This window comes from Volvox carteri (genome assembly GCF_000143455.1).
Source record: "Volvox carteri f. nagariensis unplaced genomic scaffold VOLCAscaffold_56, whole genome shotgun sequence".
NCBI lineage: Eukaryota > Viridiplantae > Chlorophyta > Chlorophyceae > Chlamydomonadales > Volvocaceae > Volvox > Volvox carteri.
This window is the reverse complement of record NW_003307599.1, coordinates 722000-740564: the sequence shown is the minus strand read 5'-3', so window position 1 is coordinate 740564 and position 18565 is coordinate 722000. Positions and strand designations below refer to the sequence as shown.

General features: G+C 59.3%; 1 protein-coding gene across 1 annotated transcript in view; it reads right to left on the bottom strand.

Annotated features, from left to right (window-relative positions):
- The window catches only part of VOLCADRAFT_107034 (uncharacterized protein), a gene marked incomplete at its 5' end in the record, with an annotated part of 19065 nt that extends 2390 nt beyond the window's left edge, over window positions 1–16675 (bottom strand). The window contains 22 exons of the mRNA XM_002955932.1: window positions 24–151; window positions 701–802; window positions 1486–1625; window positions 1873–1996; window positions 2152–2469; window positions 2745–2843; window positions 4164–4223; window positions 5047–6144; window positions 7085–7381; window positions 8397–8533; window positions 8603–8720; window positions 9191–9388; window positions 9558–9675; window positions 9878–9936; window positions 9977–10047; window positions 10846–11191; window positions 11489–12331; window positions 12826–13002; window positions 13789–14325; window positions 14596–15278; window positions 16193–16397; window positions 16640–16675. Of these exons, the coding sequence (XP_002955978.1) occupies window positions 24–151; window positions 701–802; window positions 1486–1625; window positions 1873–1996; window positions 2152–2469; window positions 2745–2843; window positions 4164–4223; window positions 5047–6144; window positions 7085–7381; window positions 8397–8533; window positions 8603–8720; window positions 9191–9388; window positions 9558–9675; window positions 9878–9936; window positions 9977–10047; window positions 10846–11191; window positions 11489–12331; window positions 12826–13002; window positions 13789–14325; window positions 14596–15278; window positions 16193–16397; window positions 16640–16675 (5894 nt within the window). The remainder of the gene's footprint in view (window positions 1–23; window positions 152–700; window positions 803–1485; window positions 1626–1872; window positions 1997–2151; window positions 2470–2744; window positions 2844–4163; window positions 4224–5046; window positions 6145–7084; window positions 7382–8396; window positions 8534–8602; window positions 8721–9190; window positions 9389–9557; window positions 9676–9877; window positions 9937–9976; window positions 10048–10845; window positions 11192–11488; window positions 12332–12825; window positions 13003–13788; window positions 14326–14595; window positions 15279–16192; window positions 16398–16639) is intronic.
- Between the last annotated feature and the right edge of the window lie 1890 nt (window positions 16676–18565).

The following is an 18565-nucleotide window of genomic DNA, read 5'->3' as shown; positions in this document are numbered from 1 at the left end:
AAGCACCCCCGCATGTGGCCCACCAACACCTGCCTACATGTAACAGATTTTTTTTACATGTAGGCAGGTGTTGGTGGGCCACATATATGCCGGGGTTGCTTTTCTTTGTGGATTCATTACCCGTTACCCGTTGCCCTTGTTCCTCCTGGGCCTGGTTGGGGGAGGGGGGCGTGTATGTTTCACCGCCGTCATTAACATGCCTGCCCTGATTGCCATGTTCCGATCCACGTGTTGCCTGTGCAGAGCCTCAGAAGGTGTTGCCAACGTCCAGCCGGGGATAGAGGTAAGATAAGGTAAGACACCTGGCCAGGTCCATCACTCCTCATAACCCCACATGCATGACCCACATGCACCCAGCAGGAGTGTGCGTGTGACGTACCAATGCTGTGCCGCCTAGTTTTCTCACAGCGTGGATAAGGATAATCAACAATAAATAATGCAGTAATAAATAATGCAGTAAAACGGCCGAGGAGAAACCCCCAACCCAAGGCTGGCAAGGTGCATGGGGCTAGGTGGCGCTGCAGCGCGCAAAACGCACTTCACCGTCTTGCTGTGTGAACTGTGCGACTACTTGTGCTCTTCGACGGCAAAATTAATGCCGAGCCCCTAATCCTCTCCCCGGCTCGCACATCATGTCCGGGATTCTGTTCCTTTTCTCTTCTCCTCTCCCGCTCTCCCCCCCTCCCGCACTCTACCCCACCTCCTGCTCTGTGTCTGTAAGCATGGATGCCACGTGGCCACACAGCAGACAGGCGATCAGAGGTCCCAGCGGAAGCCAGGACAGCTCCCAATGTGAGCCGTGCTGAAGGGAGCCAGGTAGGCAGGAGGAGGAAGCATGGAGGGGAGGCAGGCGAGGCCGTATGGAAGCTCAAATGGGGTAGTTACAGTTATCCAGGAGGCTTGGAGACGAGGCAGGCAGGGGGAGATATATGGGCAGGCAAGGGAGATATATGGGCAGGCAGGGGAGATATATGGGCAGGCAGGGGAGATATATGGGCAGGCAGGGGAGATATATGGGCAGGCAGGGGAGATATATGGGCAGGCAGGGGGAGATATATGGGCAGGCAGGGGGAGATATATGGGCAGGCAGGGGAGATATATGGGCAGGCAGGGGGAGATATATGGGCAGGCAGGGGGAGATATATGGGCACGCAAACCCATTCGTATTGTGGCTATCGGGTTGTGACTTGTGCATATATTTTATACACATGCCACCAGCTGAATATCCCTGACCCAGTTGCAGCAGCTCGACCTTACATGAAACAGTACAGGCCCTCCACAACCGGCTCTCTCGAAGGCCCAGTAAAGCAAAACAAAGCCCAATAAAGGAAGTAGGCAACACTAAACCCCGTCACCCCTAACCATCTGTTCCTTACCGTTCCCCTTCCCGAACCTTTCTCCCGTATCCCGTACTACAGTCCCGTACTGCTTTCCGGCCTGCCTGCCCTGGTTTCTCTTCCCTCCCAATCCCATCCCCAGCACCACCTTGCGACCGTGTAGATGCACCATGCGTATCAAGACACCCGTCCAGCAGACAGCGCCCACGGCGGCACCCGCGACGCCCACCCGCATCACCGCGCGATGGCGTGTTGTGTACGGCAAGCCGCCATCCGCCGCCCGATGGCCTGCGCAAGGGAGCGCCCCGCATGCTCGCCCCGTCACAGTCGCGGCCATAACCACACGGATTGTCAACGATGGTCCACACGAGAATCGCATCCAAATCCTGAACCGCTTCTTTCCTACATCTTGACAAGACCTGAACCAGCCCAAAGGTCAAACGCCCGCGTCCTTAGGAAAGCCTGAGATATGGGTCTTTATCGTTTTTACCTCACCCACGATGTAGAGTGTACAGGTTACTTCTCGTCGGCCTACCTGCAGGTGGCAATTTGCTGGTCAGCAAGGATCCCGCGGAAAGCACCAGTGACAGGGCTTGCAGTAGTAGAACCGAAGTGGCAACGTCGGCGCGGATGGCACTGCGGAGCTCGCCCGTGTAACGCTGCGAGGGTCCCGTCATGGTGGTGGCACAAGGGACGGCTGCAGGGACTGATGAGTCGGCAATTCTAAAGCAGCGAATTCAGACCAAAATTTGGATCGGAGTTCATCACTAAGGCAAGAAAGCAAGCGGGGGCCCCCATTTCCCGTAAGCATTACCACGCCGAAGGGTTCGACGTGTTGCCGCCATGCTGCATAGAGGAAGAAGAGTCCCGCAACGAGCGCGCCGCCCCCGAAAACTATTCGCCATCTCGTGTGGTCTTGTAACGAAAGTGCTTCAAATTCGCGGATCACGGCCTCCTGTTCCTGCTCATCCAGGGGCTCTGAGCGGGTCTCAGGGCCTAGGATGCTGTCAACCAGCGCAAACTTCCCGTGGGTACCAGTTCTCTGCCTCATAGTCCCTGTGTTGTGCGGAACGATGATCTTTAAACGGAAGTAAGTATCGGAAGTTGAAGTTGTCACTCCAGGAGTGAGGACCTCAGGCCAACACCAGGAGCAATAAAATTGGAGGACGTTATGAATTACAAGACGCACAGAAAACATACAAATGTATGTCGCTGAACCCATTGTTACAGGCTCTGGCTCCGAGGCGTGAGTTGTCTGCTGCTCCGAATCCAAGGTTTAAACCTTACAGCGGCCACCCAATACTCACGCTTACCAATGCCCACCCCGGCAGATTTCCGCCGCGTACTCCTATTGAATGAATACCATTTAATGTTAAGAGAGGATCTTAACCCTTCCTAACAAATCACCGGTGCTGTCCGCATAACCCATTGATCGGAGGGGAGAGGCGGCCTCTGCCCTCGTAAGCAGCCGAGAACCGCAGGTTCGCTAGCTCCGCTCTCCCTCCCCTGGGGAGAGGGAAAGCGTCGCACGCGCGGAAGCACCGGTGGCACAGCAGCAAGCGTCGGCTTTGGCTTTCGCTTAGGCTTTATTTGGCACAGCAGGCTTGGGATTATATATATGGGCTTATGCTTTGGCACAGGCGAATGGAAAATTTTCATCATTTGTCAGAGTGCACCAACCAGCACGCAGCAGCTCATCAGGCAGGTCTGGTCGCTTCACTGAACCCGGTGTAGACAAAAGGAACTTCACTTTTTATGCATGGTTAGGAACTTTCCATTACATTCCATTACGGTCAACCAAGTTTTGCCCCGGCCGGTAGCTGATTGGCAGGGTAGCCTATACCGGTAGGGTGACCCACCGGTAGGTTACAGGCCTCGGTAGGTAACTCCCCTCCAGGTAACCCTCCTGCCCCACCGGGGCCCCACCCTACCGACCGGTGGGGCCGGAGGGTTACCGATCAGTGACCGGTTGAATGTATACGTGCCAAAGGGTATATGCTGTTCGCGGACTTCCACATACACGCCTTGAATGCGGTTCGCGGGTTTCCACACTCCTCCTATCGTCGCCTTCCCCCCACCCTACCTTGTCGCCTCCATAAAGAGACGATAGTCAGGTGTGTTGTGTTAGACAGACAGCAGGCGGACACCCTGTAGCTGCACGTAAAACGTATTTAGCTTGGGTCCCAGCCGCCACAAGTTGTCAGGACCGCGTCCATGGAACCAAATGTGAAGACACGACTGCACCTTCGCCATTCCCATTTTAAAAGGTAACAGCTGGGGACCCAAATACGAACCTCCTTCAAAGGAGATGGAATGCGCGAATAGATGTTCATCCCTAGTTTGTTTAATTCTACTTTTCTGTACGGTAATGTACGACACTGTACTGTACGGCAAACCCAGACCAGAGCTCAATCGCTCGGGTGAAGCAGGATGTCCCGCACAAGGACTTCGCGCCACACTCACTCCTCGCTGCTACCGCATCCTCCTCCTCTTCATCATCATCATCAGCAGCAGCATGAAGCTTGTACAGCTACAAAAAGCATCCGCCGCAGTTGCGGTGGCCGCCGCCGCCGCCGCCCGGTAGTGTCGCCGATTGGCAGCTCACAAATCGGCCGCATCGCTCGCCAGCATGCCAATTACGCGGCGTCACCTCCACATCTATGTATATACACGTACACGTTGTGCAAACATACGTTTGCTTCTCCTCTCTTCGTCGTGTAGGTCGTCAGTTTTGCGCGGCCTCATGCCTCTTCTCCTCTACCACTTCCGTTGCCATCACGTAAATAGGACATGCACCGAAGCTATGATATCCTAACACTACCGCACCTTCCTCCAGTAGTGGCGGTGGGCGCGGCGAAGGCGCTGGTGATAGATTCGGACACGCCCCTGGCAGTCATGCAGCCAGCGGCAGTGAGCAGCCACACGAGCAAACACACACATACACACACACGTACGCGCGCGCCCTCCCTCCCCCTCTACTCCTTAACCTTGTTCCTCTCCACGACAGTGATCCCCATCTTCCCCACTTTCCCCTATAACCCCCTCACCCGTACCCGTCTAAACTCAACATTTTAAGACGACCCACTCAATGTACGACGCTGCTGCGTGGCCATACCTCCCAACCACCTTCCATCGCCACGGCCCTGCCACGTCACCACGACCCTACCGCGTTCGCTGGGAAAAGATGGAGACCTTTCCTCGCTCATAAAAACACACCCACACCCACGCACACGTATACACCCACACGCACACACACCCTGCAGCACGAGACAGCTAAGAACCTGCCACACCGGGTGCTGGTGCTGGTGTTGGCGGTGTACAGGGCTTCAAGGGTTTCGGATCATGCCAGCCAGGAAGACAAGACAAGCAGTCTACTAGCCAGGACCTCTATAACCCGCTTAACCCGTCTTGGGAATCTCAGGTGCCGTACGGCACAGATGATGACGTACGGCACAGATGATATACACATGCCATTACCCACCACCATTACCACCATTCATCCACCACGACACGGATCGGTACCGAGTATTATCCATCATGTTGTACACCGTGTTGTACGTCATGTTGTACAACACGGCGCGACGGCTTGTCATGTCGCGACACCTCGTGTTCTATACCTGTCATCTGGTCACCCAGATCCGGATCCCGACACGGACGCTGACCGATACACCGGTCCCGCCCCTGCTAGGAACCCCGTCCCCGCCCCCACCATCACCGTCCTGCCCGTGTTGCCCTTGAGCTTCTGCAGCGCGTCCTCCAGCTCGCCCAGCTCCTCCAGCAGCTGAGCCTCTAGCGCATCCACATGGCGGGTCACCCCCGGGGAGGCGGGCGGCGAGGTGCCGCCACCTGAAGCCGGAAAGGCGCCGCCACCGCCGCCGCCGCTGGGTGCAGAGGGCGGAGGTACGTAGGGTTGGAGAGTAGCAGTGGCCAAGCCCCCGAAGCCACCGAGGGAAGGGGAGGGGGAGGGGGGCAGGCCCGAGGGAACCACGGGGCGTGCCATCGTCGCAGGGGCGTGCGTGAATGTGTGCGCGGTGTGGGTGCCGCCGCTGGCGCCGCCGCCGCCGCCGCCGGTGCCGTCGACACTGCGTCCGTTGAGGGAAGCTCGGCCGGCCCTGCGGCTGGCGGCGGCACTGCCGGAGTCGCTGGCGGAGGAGGCCGCGGTGCCGGCGGAGCCGCCGTCATCGGCGCCGCTGCCATGCGGCTGCAGGAAAGCTTCTCGGAGGGAGAAGGTGGTGTGCCGTGTGGAAGAAGTCGTTCGGGAGGAGGAGGAAACGGAGGAATGCGCCTTGCCCAGCGGAGGATGGCCGTTGCCGAAGTCATCCGCGGCGGCGGCGGTGGCGGTGGCGGCAGCGGCTGGTGGCCTGGCGGTTGCGCCGGCGGCGGCAGCTCGCGACGTGGAAGCCGCCGGCGGCTGCACCGTCGCCGACTGCCAGGTGGGATGAGGGTGAAGAGGCTGTAGCTGGCGAGAGGTCATTGGCTCGGCGGCGGCGGCCGCCGCCGCGGCGGCACCGCGTGCCAGGGACTGTGTGGCGGCGGCGGCACCCCACATCTCCTGCTCGATGCGTCGGATGCTATGCCGCATCTCCTGCAGCTGATCCGACATAGCATCTGCGGCGGAGGCGGTGTAGGCATGTGTACGGCTGGCGGAGGCAGGAACGGAAACCGCCGTCGCCGCTGCCGCCGGTCGCCGATGTGGCGATGGTGGTGGAGGCTGTCGCGCCGCCGGCAGCGGTGCTCCGTTGTCGTGGCCATCATGTGAGTTGTGCGCGTTCTTATCGGCTCCGCTGCCCTCGTTGCTGTTCGGCAGCTGCAGGTGCAGATGTGATGGCGGCGGCGGCGGCGGCGGCTTGAGCTTCGGTCGTACCGGAGCCGCCGAGTCGTCGTTTCGCCCTGGTAAGGTTGCATTCCGGAGATCCGGAAGGAAGGAAAAAGTGGAATAGGAAGAAACGACTATCAGGAAGATTGAGGAGCGCTTCCTATTCTTTTACGCAAAGCACACAAAATACAGTCAAAATACAGGGCGCAGAGCTGTACTGCTGGGCCGTGGCGGTCGCAGAAAAAAAACAGCACAGTAGATAGCCAGCCAGCCAGCAGGCTACGAAAGCTAGCAAACCGAAAACCTGCAAAGTTCGAAAGCCACATACAGATAGGCAAGATGGGCAAAAGAGAGAACTGAGGGAAAAGAGGGAGAAAGGCGCCAACAGGGCTCCAACATTATACTCCCGGGAAACCAGCTGCGCTGGGGATCCACCCTCATTTCCAGAGTCTCCTCGCAGCGGCTGCCGTACAGATGCACAAGTAAAAGCTCACTTACCCATTTTGACGTTGCCTGAATCGCGGTCACCGTCGCCGCTCCCGCGCCGGGCCCCGACGGCGGCGGGGGCCCCGGCCCCGCTACCGGTGCCATCCGCGCTGATGGCCCTGCCGCCGCGCGGAGCGGATGCTCCTCTTCCGCTCACGCCGGCCCCGCCGCCGCTTGGTAGAGACCCACGGGTCGAGCCACCACCGCTACTACTACCGCCACTGCTGCCGCCAGCCCCTCCGGCAGCAGCACGAGAGGTCCCCCCAGCTCCGCCGCCACCCGCCTCGGCAGCCGCCGCAGCCGCGAACGGACCCGCCAGGGAGCCCCGGGCGCTGGCTCCCGTACGGCCACTGCCTGACGGGCCCGATGGGGCTGTCGTATGCCGCGGTGGCAGCTGCCAAGTCGCAGCGGCGGCGGCGGTGGCGGCGCCGCCACCGCCGCTCACGTGCTGAGGGCGAGCTGGGCTGCTGCCACGAAGGCCTGGCGATTGTGGGTGTACGGGATGTACGGGATGGCGAAGTGGCGGGTCCTGATGTGCGGGTGACGGCGCGGTGGCTGTAGCCCTGGTGCGTGTGGCACCAGCGGTGCCACTGGTGGCGCCGGCGCGCCCAGGCGTGTCTGTCTTGGCGGTGCCGGCGGCGGCGGCGACAGAGGTGGCGGTTGCGCTGATGCCCGCCGCGGCGGCCGCGGCGCCGACGACGTCGTCATTCATGGCGATGAGCAGTCGCTCCATCTCGCCAACCTGCTGGCAATTCGAGTTACAGTTGGAAGTTGACGGTTGCTGCAAAAGCGAGGACCTAACACGCGGATGATATGGTATGGTTCGTCCGGCCGTGCGTATGTCCGTCCTTACGTCCGCCGGTATCAAGGCAGGAAATTTGGGTGGGGGGGAAAGACGAACCACGTGAACGAGTGAAGCTGCTGCCAAGGAAAGAGTGTACAAGAAACCGAACTGACCAGTAGGCGTTTTTGAAGGCGGCGACCTCGGGATGATGTAGTGATGATGACCGCAGAAACCTACCTACCTACCTACCTACCTAGCCGCCAAGACTAAAGTAAGAGCGGAAGAAACGTAGTAGAACGAAGCCGTAAGAAAGTAAAGATCGGTGTAGAGGCGGCGAAGAAGTAGTAGAAGAAAATGGGGTGGGGGGGGTTGGGGGGGGGGGGAACCCTATCGTGTTTGCTGCCCTAATCGGTGTAGCGGACTTACAAGACATTTCACAACACAAGACATTTCACAACACAAATCTCCCACAGATTCTCAGCTCAGTAAGCCACACAGACATCCGAACATGGTTGGTGACAGTGATCAACGCATTCGCACACGGGGCCGTCCCCACACAAACTCCCACATCTCGCTCTACAAGAGGCAGGTATCGACGTTCCCAACCTGACTCCGTTCTGAGCGCCATTCCCAGCCCGAAAATTCAGATCACATCTGGATTCTCTTTGGATTCTTTCTGGATTCGCTCTGGATTGTTCCTGGATCCTCTTTGGATTCTCTCTTCTCCTCTACTTTAGAGTCCTAGAGCCCCGCATCGCGATCCGAAGGACGTCACACTCCTAGTTTCTGGTCCTTATACTCGAAACCTGAATCCGCACCCGTAAAAGCTCTCCCTCATCTCCCCCCAGACACTTTCCTTGGCAGCAGCTTCACCTCGTTCGTCGTTCGTCATTCCCCCCCCAGACAACACACACACACACACACGAATGCACAAATACCAGCGCTTACCCTCAAACCGCCCCTGCTCACTCACCATATCATGTAAGTCCCGAAACATCGCCTTGCTGCTAGCGGGCGACGAAACCACCATTTGCTGCGCCTCGGCTGCAGCGGCGCCAGCAGCGGACGAGGCCGGTACGGCTGCAGCAGCACGCCCCGTAGTTGATATGGCTGCAGCACGATCGGCGGCGGGGGAAGGAGATAACGGCGGCGGCGGCGGCGGCGGCGTTGCCGCCGTACCTCTGGCAGAGGCGGAAGTGACGGCGCCTCCGCCGCGAGGCTGCAGCGGCGGCTGCGACGACGGCTGCACGACCTTGCCTCCACCACCGCTGGCGCCGCCACCGCGCCTCACCAACGCCTCAGAAGACAGTGGCCGTACCACATGTTGCTTCTGCTGCTGCTGCTGCTGTCGCTGCTGCAGCTTCTCCAATTGCTCTTGCTGCTGCCTGTGATGCTGCACCAGCTGCTCTTGCAGTTGCTGGAGCTGCTGCTGCAGCTGCCACAGCTGGTGGTGGTGGTGATCCTGCTGCTGGTACCGCAACACCTGTTCCTGTGCTTTTCGCGCTTGCTCCAACTCCCTTTCAAGCTGTTGAATCCGCAGCAACAGCTGCTCCTGCTCCTGCTGCTGTTCATGCTGCTGTTCATGCTGCTGCTGCTGCTGTTGCTGCTGCAGTCCATGCTGCTGGTCTCGGTCCGCCGGTGCCGGGCCTTCCACCTCAAGGTCACCGCCGTCGGGCCGCCTTGCCCGTCTCCCTGCCGCGCCATGTCCATGTCCCTCCCGCAGATCCACCTCGTCCTTCTTACCATCCTCCTCCCAGCGCCTCTCACCACCACCCCCTCCATTCCCATGCCCGTCGCCGTGGGGATGACGCTGGTGGAGCCTGGGTGACGGTTCCCGCCAGAAGTCCTGCGGCTGTAGCCGCTGTAAAGGCGCCGCCGCCGCAGCTGCTGCCGCCGCCACGTTTTCGCGTCCCGGGGAGGAGTTCGTTGAGGAGGGGCCCGGGCGGGCCCCGCTTCCTCCAGCAGCTGCAGTAGAGGGGGTGGGTCCTCTCGGGAAGCCGTCCGCCAGTCGCTGTGGACTGCGGGTGCTGTTGCCTTGGGCTTTCGAGAGGCCGGAGACGGATGAGGCAGCGGGGCCAGGGGAGAAGGCGCCGCCGCCAGCGGCGGTTGTGGCGGTTGTGGTGGCAGTCCCCACCAGCGGGCGCGGGCTCCAGGAGCTGACGACGCTGTACGGCGGTGATCCTTTGGCGCCTCCGCCAGCGGCGGCGGCAGCATTGCCGCTGGCGGCTGTTAGTTCGCTGCTGGTCTTGAGACTGGAGGGGAGATGGAGAGTAGAGCGGCAGGGGGGAGAGGGGTTATTACGCGAGTTTAATCAAGCTGCGATTTAGCTTTATTTAAACGCGTATCAGAAGAAGTTGAGGTTGAGATGCCTTTAAAGACGTGCTCCTGAGGGCTCCGAAACCTGGAAACCTGGAAACGCGACAGGCCTTTTCTCGAGTTCACACACACGCTTACCCCACCTCCTCGCGCCACTGCGTTTTTACCGTATCGTATGTGTAGGAGGTCCAGTGACGCTGCCCGCAGTTAGGTGAAGCCCTTGCGAGGACGTCGAACCCGCAGTGGCGGGCCCAGCTCCGAAACCACCTCCATCGTCGTCGCCGTCGGTGTACCGTCCGATGACGCTGCTGTCGTTGGTGGCGGTGGTGGTGGTGGTGGTGGTGGCGTGGACAGGGCTGCTGCCGTTGCGCGCGGCACCTGCACGCGGCGTGCTCGGCGATCCCCCTGCGTGGGCACCATCATCCCATGAACAACTGGTTATTCCATCTCGTCATTGGTACATGGGTATCAGCACGACGCGCCGCCATGGAACTGATGTGACCGAAACGAAAACGACCCCAGCTAGGGAAGTAACAACTACGCGAAGGTGCAAAGGACACCGATGATCCGGTCGATCCACTATAACTTCATCCATCCATCCATCCATTCATCCATCCATTCAACTCAGCAGCAACGCATGTGCGAGACAGAAGGCAGGATGGGCCGGCGTGGCCCAGGTGCCAGGTGGCCCAGGGATCAGACAGCCGACGGAAGGCACTGACAATGACAACGGCACGCCAAAACCCCCCCATCACATCGTGGCACCGCCACAACTCGCCATCAAGCCAAATCAGGCAACCCGACGCAGCCCCCCCCCATCCTCGCAAACCTCGCCCCGCGTGCGCGCTGCCCCGCGTGTGCGTTTCAATACCTTCTTGGCGTGGCTGTATATACCCAGGTAGCTGTCCGCGGTTCTGTTCTTCTGTTCTTCTGTTCTTCTGGTATTGCGGATTGCGAACTCAACCCCCCCCACAGACGGAACATGAAAGCGGTATTCCCATGTTCCCCTTTTAAAAAACTGGAACTAAACCCACCACCTAACCCCGTCCCCTCCTCACCCATTTCAAGGATCTTCTACTGGCACCAATTTTAGAAAAAGTACTTACCGTATCGCCCCGGGCGTGTGGACGTGGCGCTGGCCACGTCGCCTGCTTCCGCCGCACCGCTTCCGGGCCCCGCAGCGAGGCGCCAGCCTTCCAAAGCACGAGCCGCCCGCCGTCGCTCTCGTCTCAGCTCGAACTTCTGTTGTAGGGACGCTAGAAGCGCCTGCAGCCCCTGTGCCGTACGTGGCGGGCTGCCGCTGCTGCTGCTGGCGGCAGTGGCAGCAGTGGCGCGACCGTCGGCGGGCGAGCCTTTTCGGGTGCTAATGCCGGCTGCAGCCTGAACTCCCGGCCGCAGTGGAGACGAGGTGCTTGCAACACCGACATCACCTCGGGCGGCCGACGACAGCCGCTGCGCACCTGGCGACGATAGCGGAGGGGATTGGTGGTGTAATGGTGAATGCTGTAAGTCAGAGAGCACAACCCCTGGCGTGGCGCCTCCGCCTCCGCCCAGGCCGCCGACGACGCTGAGGGAAGGCCATAGAGAACCGGAAGGTATAATGAAAGGGTGCAGCACTTGGCCATGCGGAGCTGAGGCGGCCCGTGGCGGCGGCGGTGATGTCCGCATCGGGGAGGTGGTGGTGAGGTACGAAGATGGCGCCGCGCCGGTGTCGCGCGCTCCCATTGCCGACGGGGGTGAGGATCGCACCGACGTCGCCGGCGGGCCTGGCGCCGCCCACGTCCGTACTTCAGGGCTGGATGTCGCCGCAGTTGCCGCCAGCGCTACGCCGGCACCTCGCATAAGAGACTCTACCATCCGAACCGAACTACCAAATGCAGCGGCAGCGCCATGCTCTGGCCACGCTGTGTCTGGAAACCGCCGGGGTGGCGACGACACCCTGGCGGCTGTGCCTGCGACAGAGGAGCCCGGCCCCAGGCCGTCTATGTCGTACAGTGACGGCGCGCCGCCGGCATCGCTGCTCGCCAGACCAGCGCCGGACCGCGCCGGCGAGGCGAGGGACCCAATATCACCACCGCCATCGCCGTCAGTAACGATGGCGCCGCTGCCGTTGGCCGCGATGGCGTCCTCTAACAGCTGCGTCTGCAGCCGCTGCGCCGCGGCCGCATGGTCCAGCAGAGACTCCGTTATCACGCTTCGATCCGCCGCCCCCATCTGGTACGGCTGCTGCGGCTGCGGATTTGTATTGGGTTGCACGTGTGAAAGTACACGGGGGACGTGGGGGCGAGCTGGAACGGCATGGGCCAGCGGAGGGGATGCACGCGCGCGGCCCATTATGGGCATATTCATTGGGAGGAGCGCCTGCGTACGAAATGGTAGTTGCGGTTGCGATTGCAAGTGGAGCTGACGATGCTGCCAACTGCTAGAGCGCGACTGCAGGCTCGGGTTGCCGAAGAGCCGTGAAGTCCCGGGGCCGCCGCCGGATGCCGCCCAAGGCGCGGCGGGTGCCTGGGCCACTGCCGCTGCGGCCACGGGAGGTGACGGCTGCGGCGTGGAGTACGAAACTGGCGTACTGAGAGAGCGTGGCGCAGACTGAGGGCGTATGGCGGCCAACGTGGCAGCGCCATGCGCGGATGGCGCGGCCGCCACTGCCGCCGCCGCTCCAGCTTTCTTAGCCGCAATCGTTTGCCACGATATGGCGGCGGACGTTACGGACAAAGGCGAGGGGCCCAGGTTCCGTACGGCACCGTTCAGATGTCCGGATGAGACGGACTGCTGCCGCGAGGTGCGATAACCATCACCGCCAGATGACGCCCCGCCATGGCTGCTGCCGCGCATGGGCGGCATGTAACGACCTCGTGAAGAGGACCCAACGCTGGATGTGGCGGCGGCGGCGCCGCCGCCGCCACTGCTACCGCGGGCCCGACCCACCGATACGGCGCTGCCGCCGCCGCCGCCGCCATCCAATCCCCGTAGGATTTGGTCCAGGGAGCTCATATTGCTTCCGGAAGCTCCCCTGGAGCCGGCCCCTCCTAAGGACGTTCCGGGGGATCTGCCGCCCCGCGGGGTGGCGCCGCCAGCCGCACCACTGACGGCGGGGGTGACGAAACCCCCCTCGCCGCCGCTGTTGCGTCGCGCCCAGGCGGCGCCACGGGCGCTGCTGCTACTGCTGCTGCCGCCTCCGCCTCCGCCGCCTGCGCCTCCGCCACTCCCTGCAGACGCCGATGCTGATGTGGACCCCCCTGGGGACATGTAGCGCCGGCCTGTGGAGGTGGGCCGCATCTGGAGGGGGTCTACTGAGGAGGGTCTTCGCAGCTGTTGCTGCTGCTGCTGTTGTCGTTGGTGTTGTGTGCCGAAGCGATGCTGCAAGAACTGGCTGCGTTGCGGTTGGGACTGAGCTTGCAAATCCTTTTGTTGTCGTTGTTGTTGTTGGTCGTGCTGCTGCTGTTGTTCTTGTGCCTGATGTTGTAACCGGTGCTGAAGCTGTTGCAGCAGCTGCGGTATCACGTTGTCGGTTACCTACTGGTTTGCAGTTAGCGGTTTTGACAGTTTGTAGTTGGTGAGCAAGTAAGGGAGCGTTATGGAAAGGTGAACCCTCGACTCACCTTTTCAAAACGCAGGTAAATAGCGAGGCACAATGAAAGGCAGGGAGTTGCGTATACACGTCTGTGCGCGGATGAAAAATCTTAAGAGCAAACACGCAGCCTAGTAAGGAAACACGGGTTTCGCCAGCAGGATAATCTGCATACGACCTTTATGCGGCCCTCGCTGTCTTAGGTTGGACTTCACGAGGGAACAACACCCACCCACACCCATCCATACACCCGCACCACCCACAAACGCACATACATACATGCAGACGCGCACGCGCACATGGAACATTTCGAATACTACCCGTTCCATGTTCTGAAGGAAAGCGACGATCCCCCTTCCTCTTAACACATGCAGCACGCAGCAGCTGTGTGCTTCAACATGCAGGACATGGTTTTCCCTTTCACACACATACGTACAGATTGACTGACAGACATACAACCCTATCCACCACCCACCATCGGGTTCTGGTTCATGAAGGATGGCCTACAGCTGGAAGGTGGCGAAGCCAGCCCCAGTGAGAAAGGCAGCGCCGGCGCTGCATGGCCCCCGTCAGCAACCACCGAAGCCGGGGCGGGCCCCCTTGTGACGTCTGCGGGCGGCGATGCTGGATCGGCCACTGCAGGTGGCTGAGGCAAAACGAAAGTGGAGAACCGAGCGCGGTTCACTTGCGCGGGGCGCAGCGACTTTCGCCCGGGGAAAAGCCCCATTGGGCCTCCTGGCTCCTCCGCTTCTCCTGCTTCTACTTCGGGACCAGGGGCTCCGAAACCCACTCTTCGTGGCGTCCGCAATGGCGACGTGCCCGTCTTGGGTGTTGTTGTTGCTCCCACAGCCTCGCCGCCTCCGGCGCCGCCGCCGCCGCTGTGGCGGTGGAAGGCCGCCGCTGGCCGGGCCCGGCCCCGGGCTTTGACCGCCAAGGCTCCAGGGGAGGAAGGGGAGGAGGAGGGTCTACTAGCCCGCGGCTTGATGGCTGGCGAGCCAGGGGAACGCGCTCCCTGCAGCAATAAAGGGGGTGCGGAACCGGGTGCGGATGGGGCCCCTTGAGCGAAAAGAGAGACACCTGTGGTCTAGCACAGAGTGCCCACACCGCTGCACCAATGCAGCAACATGTCGTCAGTATGGCAATACGTCGGCAGGAAAAACGCAAAAACGCGGCGAACATGCAAATAGGCAGGTTTTTGAGCTGCTGTGGCTTAAGTCTGGGCCGTGCGTAAACCCGTCTGTGTAGCGTGCTTTTGAAAGTGGTGAATGCCTGGTTGCCTTACCCTGAGCTGTGTGATAGCTGGGCTGCCGGTGGAGGTGTGGGTATGGGTGCTGTGTGTGTCGGCAGGAGGTTGCGTCGTCGGGCGCTGTTGTAGGCTGGTGCCGCCGCCGCCACCACCGGGTCCCTTTGCTGTCACTGGATGTACGGCACCCGCGGGCGTGGGCATGACACCCGTGAAGTTCAACGCTCTGGGTGAGGAGTTGCGGCGGGGTGGAGTGGGGGAGCGGGTCGCTGGAGACGACGTCGCGCCGCGGTGCAGGCCATGCAGAATTTCGTTGAGGGCGATGGGACGTGGGATGCGCTCTGGAGAAGACCCAACTTGGTCTGGCCAGGAGCGGACCGCGAAAAGCTGGCCCGCTGGCGGTGGTGGCTGTGACAAAGACTCGACGAGGCGTTGCTTGGAGCGAAGTTCCGACAGGCGTGAAGCATGGGCGTCTGCTGATAGCTGATGTTGCAGCTTCTCCAAGGTATACTGTATTTCGCGCACTGAAGCCTGCTGCGCGGGCGGCATTTGGCCATGCGGGTCCAACAGCGTGTGGGTCGCCTCCGTGCGATCATGTGTCGAGCTGTGCAGGAAGCCGTGCAAATCAGCGTGGCTCCCACTGTTGGACGTTAGCCCGACTGAGAGCTGTCGGGATAGGTCTGCCATCACCCAAACGCCCTTGGCGCTAAGGAAAGTTTCCCCTGAATCGCCAGCGAACCATCAGGACAGAGGTATGATTCCTACAGCATAAAGTACGATAATAACACTCGCAAGTCAATCAGTCAAAGGTGGGCGTGGGAGTTGCAGCGTATAGGAGAAAATGGTTGAGGTTCAGACTATCGTAATCCAAAAAGGCTATTTGCAGCGTGACTGACATGCACAGCGGAACCGCTCTCATCCTTCGCTCTATCCAAAACGCAGCTCGCCGTACTAACGCCGTCCTGGGAGGAGGAAGCATTTGAGCTTAGCTTTTTGCATTTGAGAAGTAAGAATTTTTAAAGTTTAATTGAAATACAACATGGCTTTATCTTATCGCTCTTACTGTGCCCACTGTGGAGTTCCCAGACGACCTGAATTAGCCGGGCACCAACTTATGCATGCAATGGTCCCTAGCACATTTCATCTATCGTCACGAAGGTGATGATTTGGATGGAAAGTGCGCAGCTTACGCATGCCTCCACAACGTTGTCTGTCTCCATCTGCACGCAGTAGGGTGACCCCTGTCTTCACGCGGTGTGAGCAAAAGCTACCATTTTCTCTTAGATGGGCCAGCCGGCAAAAATGGGTGTCTCCTGCTGGAGCCATGGACGTCATGCCCACCTGGACGCTTGACCAAATTGCCGGACTTGTGTTTGGGGTAAGACGGGGCATTCGTTCAACCCCCGAAAGACAGCGATCAATTTGAGCTCGCCGTCTGTGCAAAGGAAGCTGTGGTTTCACCCTCCCAAACCCAGACCTTGCTTAAACTCCTCCCCCACGAACTGGGGGATCTGGGTGCGGGTCCCCCAAGCCCCTACCTCTCTATAGCAGAAAAATAAGCTCTCTCCGGAGATGGGAGATACAAATAGCTCCTGCTTTCCCCATACCTTTGCGTGTTTGCAGTGCTTGCGCGCACCTGCAAATGCATACGCCCCCATATGCTCCCTTCCGTTTTGCACACCTCCGAGCCCCTTAAGAAAAAACCTGACGCTAATGTCCTCCTGCATGAGAACCCACTCCACGCAACCCACTCCCTCCCACAGGCCGTCATGGTAGTCGCCGTGCTCAGTGCTCGCCAAATCGATGTGGTAGTGGCCCGGGCGCAGAGGCGGCAGCTGGGGCTGTGTGAGGAGTGTGGCGGGGTGTTCGAACCAGGGACCTGCCAAAAGGGAAATTGCCCAGCCAAGAAGGGGATGAGCTGAAGGCCGGTACGAGGCGAGCGGGACAACGCGTACGACGTCTAACCACCCGTGAAGGCCAACGTCAGGGGAATACGTGGGAAAGACGGGTCCATGGGGGTATATGTGATGGGAATCATGGACCAAGCCAAGAGGGAGTGTGTGTGGGCTCCTTACCTACCCACCTCACCCAGCTGCAGGCGGCAAGATATGTAGATCATGAATCCAAGTTTAATATCTATATCTATATCCATATATATACACATGTGAGGGAGCGTAGTCCTGTACATCCCGATGAGCGAAGAATGGGCTGAAGGAAGTGACACGTATATGTATACACAAAAAAAGAGTGAAAGAGAAAGAAACAAAGATAAACACATATATACGCACACTGATGCACATACACGCCCGCATAAGGACCCGATCCAGTCGGTTGCAGCCCGAACCAAATGGCAGCGAGGAGAGGAAGAGCTGGCGGGATCGAAAAGGTCATGCGGGAAGCATGCGCGAACGTTTTCGGGGTGTTAAGGTGGGGACATTGCCTATGTTTATGGATCTGGAAGGGGAAGGGCGTTTGTGGGGTGACTTTATGGCGGTGCTCTGCAGGGAACGTGAAGTGGTGTGTGTGGTTGGTCGATTTGCTTTGCTTTTTGCCACAATGCCACAACCTGTGAAGTGTTGTTTTCTGTGGGCCACATGTGAGAAGGGAAGCCTCGGAGGGCATCTGAAGGCAGCAGCCTGGCAGGAGCACTTCAGAAGTCTGTGAGCTCGAGGGCTATGTTTGCAAGTTTCGGAAGAACCAAACGTGTTTTCGCCGTTTAAGAAAGAAACAGGCGCGGGCGTTTTTTCCGCATTATGAACAAACATCTGAACCCACCTGAATGAACAGGAGATGCTACTAGAGGTGGATGTTGGATTGCTTCCACTGCTGTCTATGTACTTGCAGTAGCAGCGCAGGGAGCGGGAAAAGAAAGAAAGGAAAAATGCGAAACAGCTTCTTTTGGCGCGATGTCCCGTCCCGCTGATGTGCAAACGGTACATGCGTAATTATATGTGTAATTAGGCCAACATCCGGCGAGGGTGTAGAGGCAATAGAGGGTGCCAAGCGGCCCGTTTGTGGCCATAATTATCTTCCATAAGCCCAGCACTTCTGCAAATCTTGCAAAATTACGCTCCAATCAGGCTGAACGGTGAGCTATGGCGAGGTCCCCGTGCACGTGAGAGTCATGGGACGGGGACCCCAAAACGAACGGCGCAAGGCCTCACACGGGGAACGTAAACCCTCCCCGACAAAATCGCAACAATTTGCATTTTTGTTTGGTACTTTTTCAGCAGCTCCAAAACGTTCTGATGCTGTAAAAGCTGCAAGCTTATTAGGTGTAATGATGAACGACGGCTCAAAACGTACTCCCCGAACCGTTCCTTCTCTGTAATCCATACCCCGGTGCTGTCCTCCAGTATAAAGAAATGTTATTCAAGTATACTGGGCCGTAGTTGTAGACAAGTTACCCAAGCAGGCCACAGGGCGACACGGCAACCCTTCGCATCAACATGTTGGTGAGACGCTATCTCACAGGGACCTAGCAGACACGACTAAGGAGACATTAGCCGTTACACGTATTCGGGAGATCCGCGACCTACCACCGAAAGCCCCTTTGCCTAGGCGTAAACGTGTGAATCTGAGGTACTGTTACCGATAAACAACAGAGACTTATAAAGGCTTGGAAAGCCTATCCCAAAGGACGAGAGCTATCAGTACGCTAGAACCTAATAGCCATTATGACGGGCCTCCCGAGACAGGTCCAAAGCTGTTGGTCCAAAGCTGTTACTCAGTCTAACATGCGACCTCAGACCGGCCACAGCTGTTACTCACGACAGCCTGACAAGTTACCCAAGCAGGCCACAGGGCGACACGGCAACCCTTCGCATCAACACGCCCCCTCGTGTCGCACTAGGGGCCTTACTACAAATTGTTAGCACCGACGAGCTAGCTCGGCCACCAAGTCCGCGGTCCAGGCCGACTGCTCACCACTCAACAAACACAAACGCAGCTTGCCAGCCTTCAGCCTGATGGCTATGCGGTCTGGTGCTGCTGTTCAAACACAAACAGG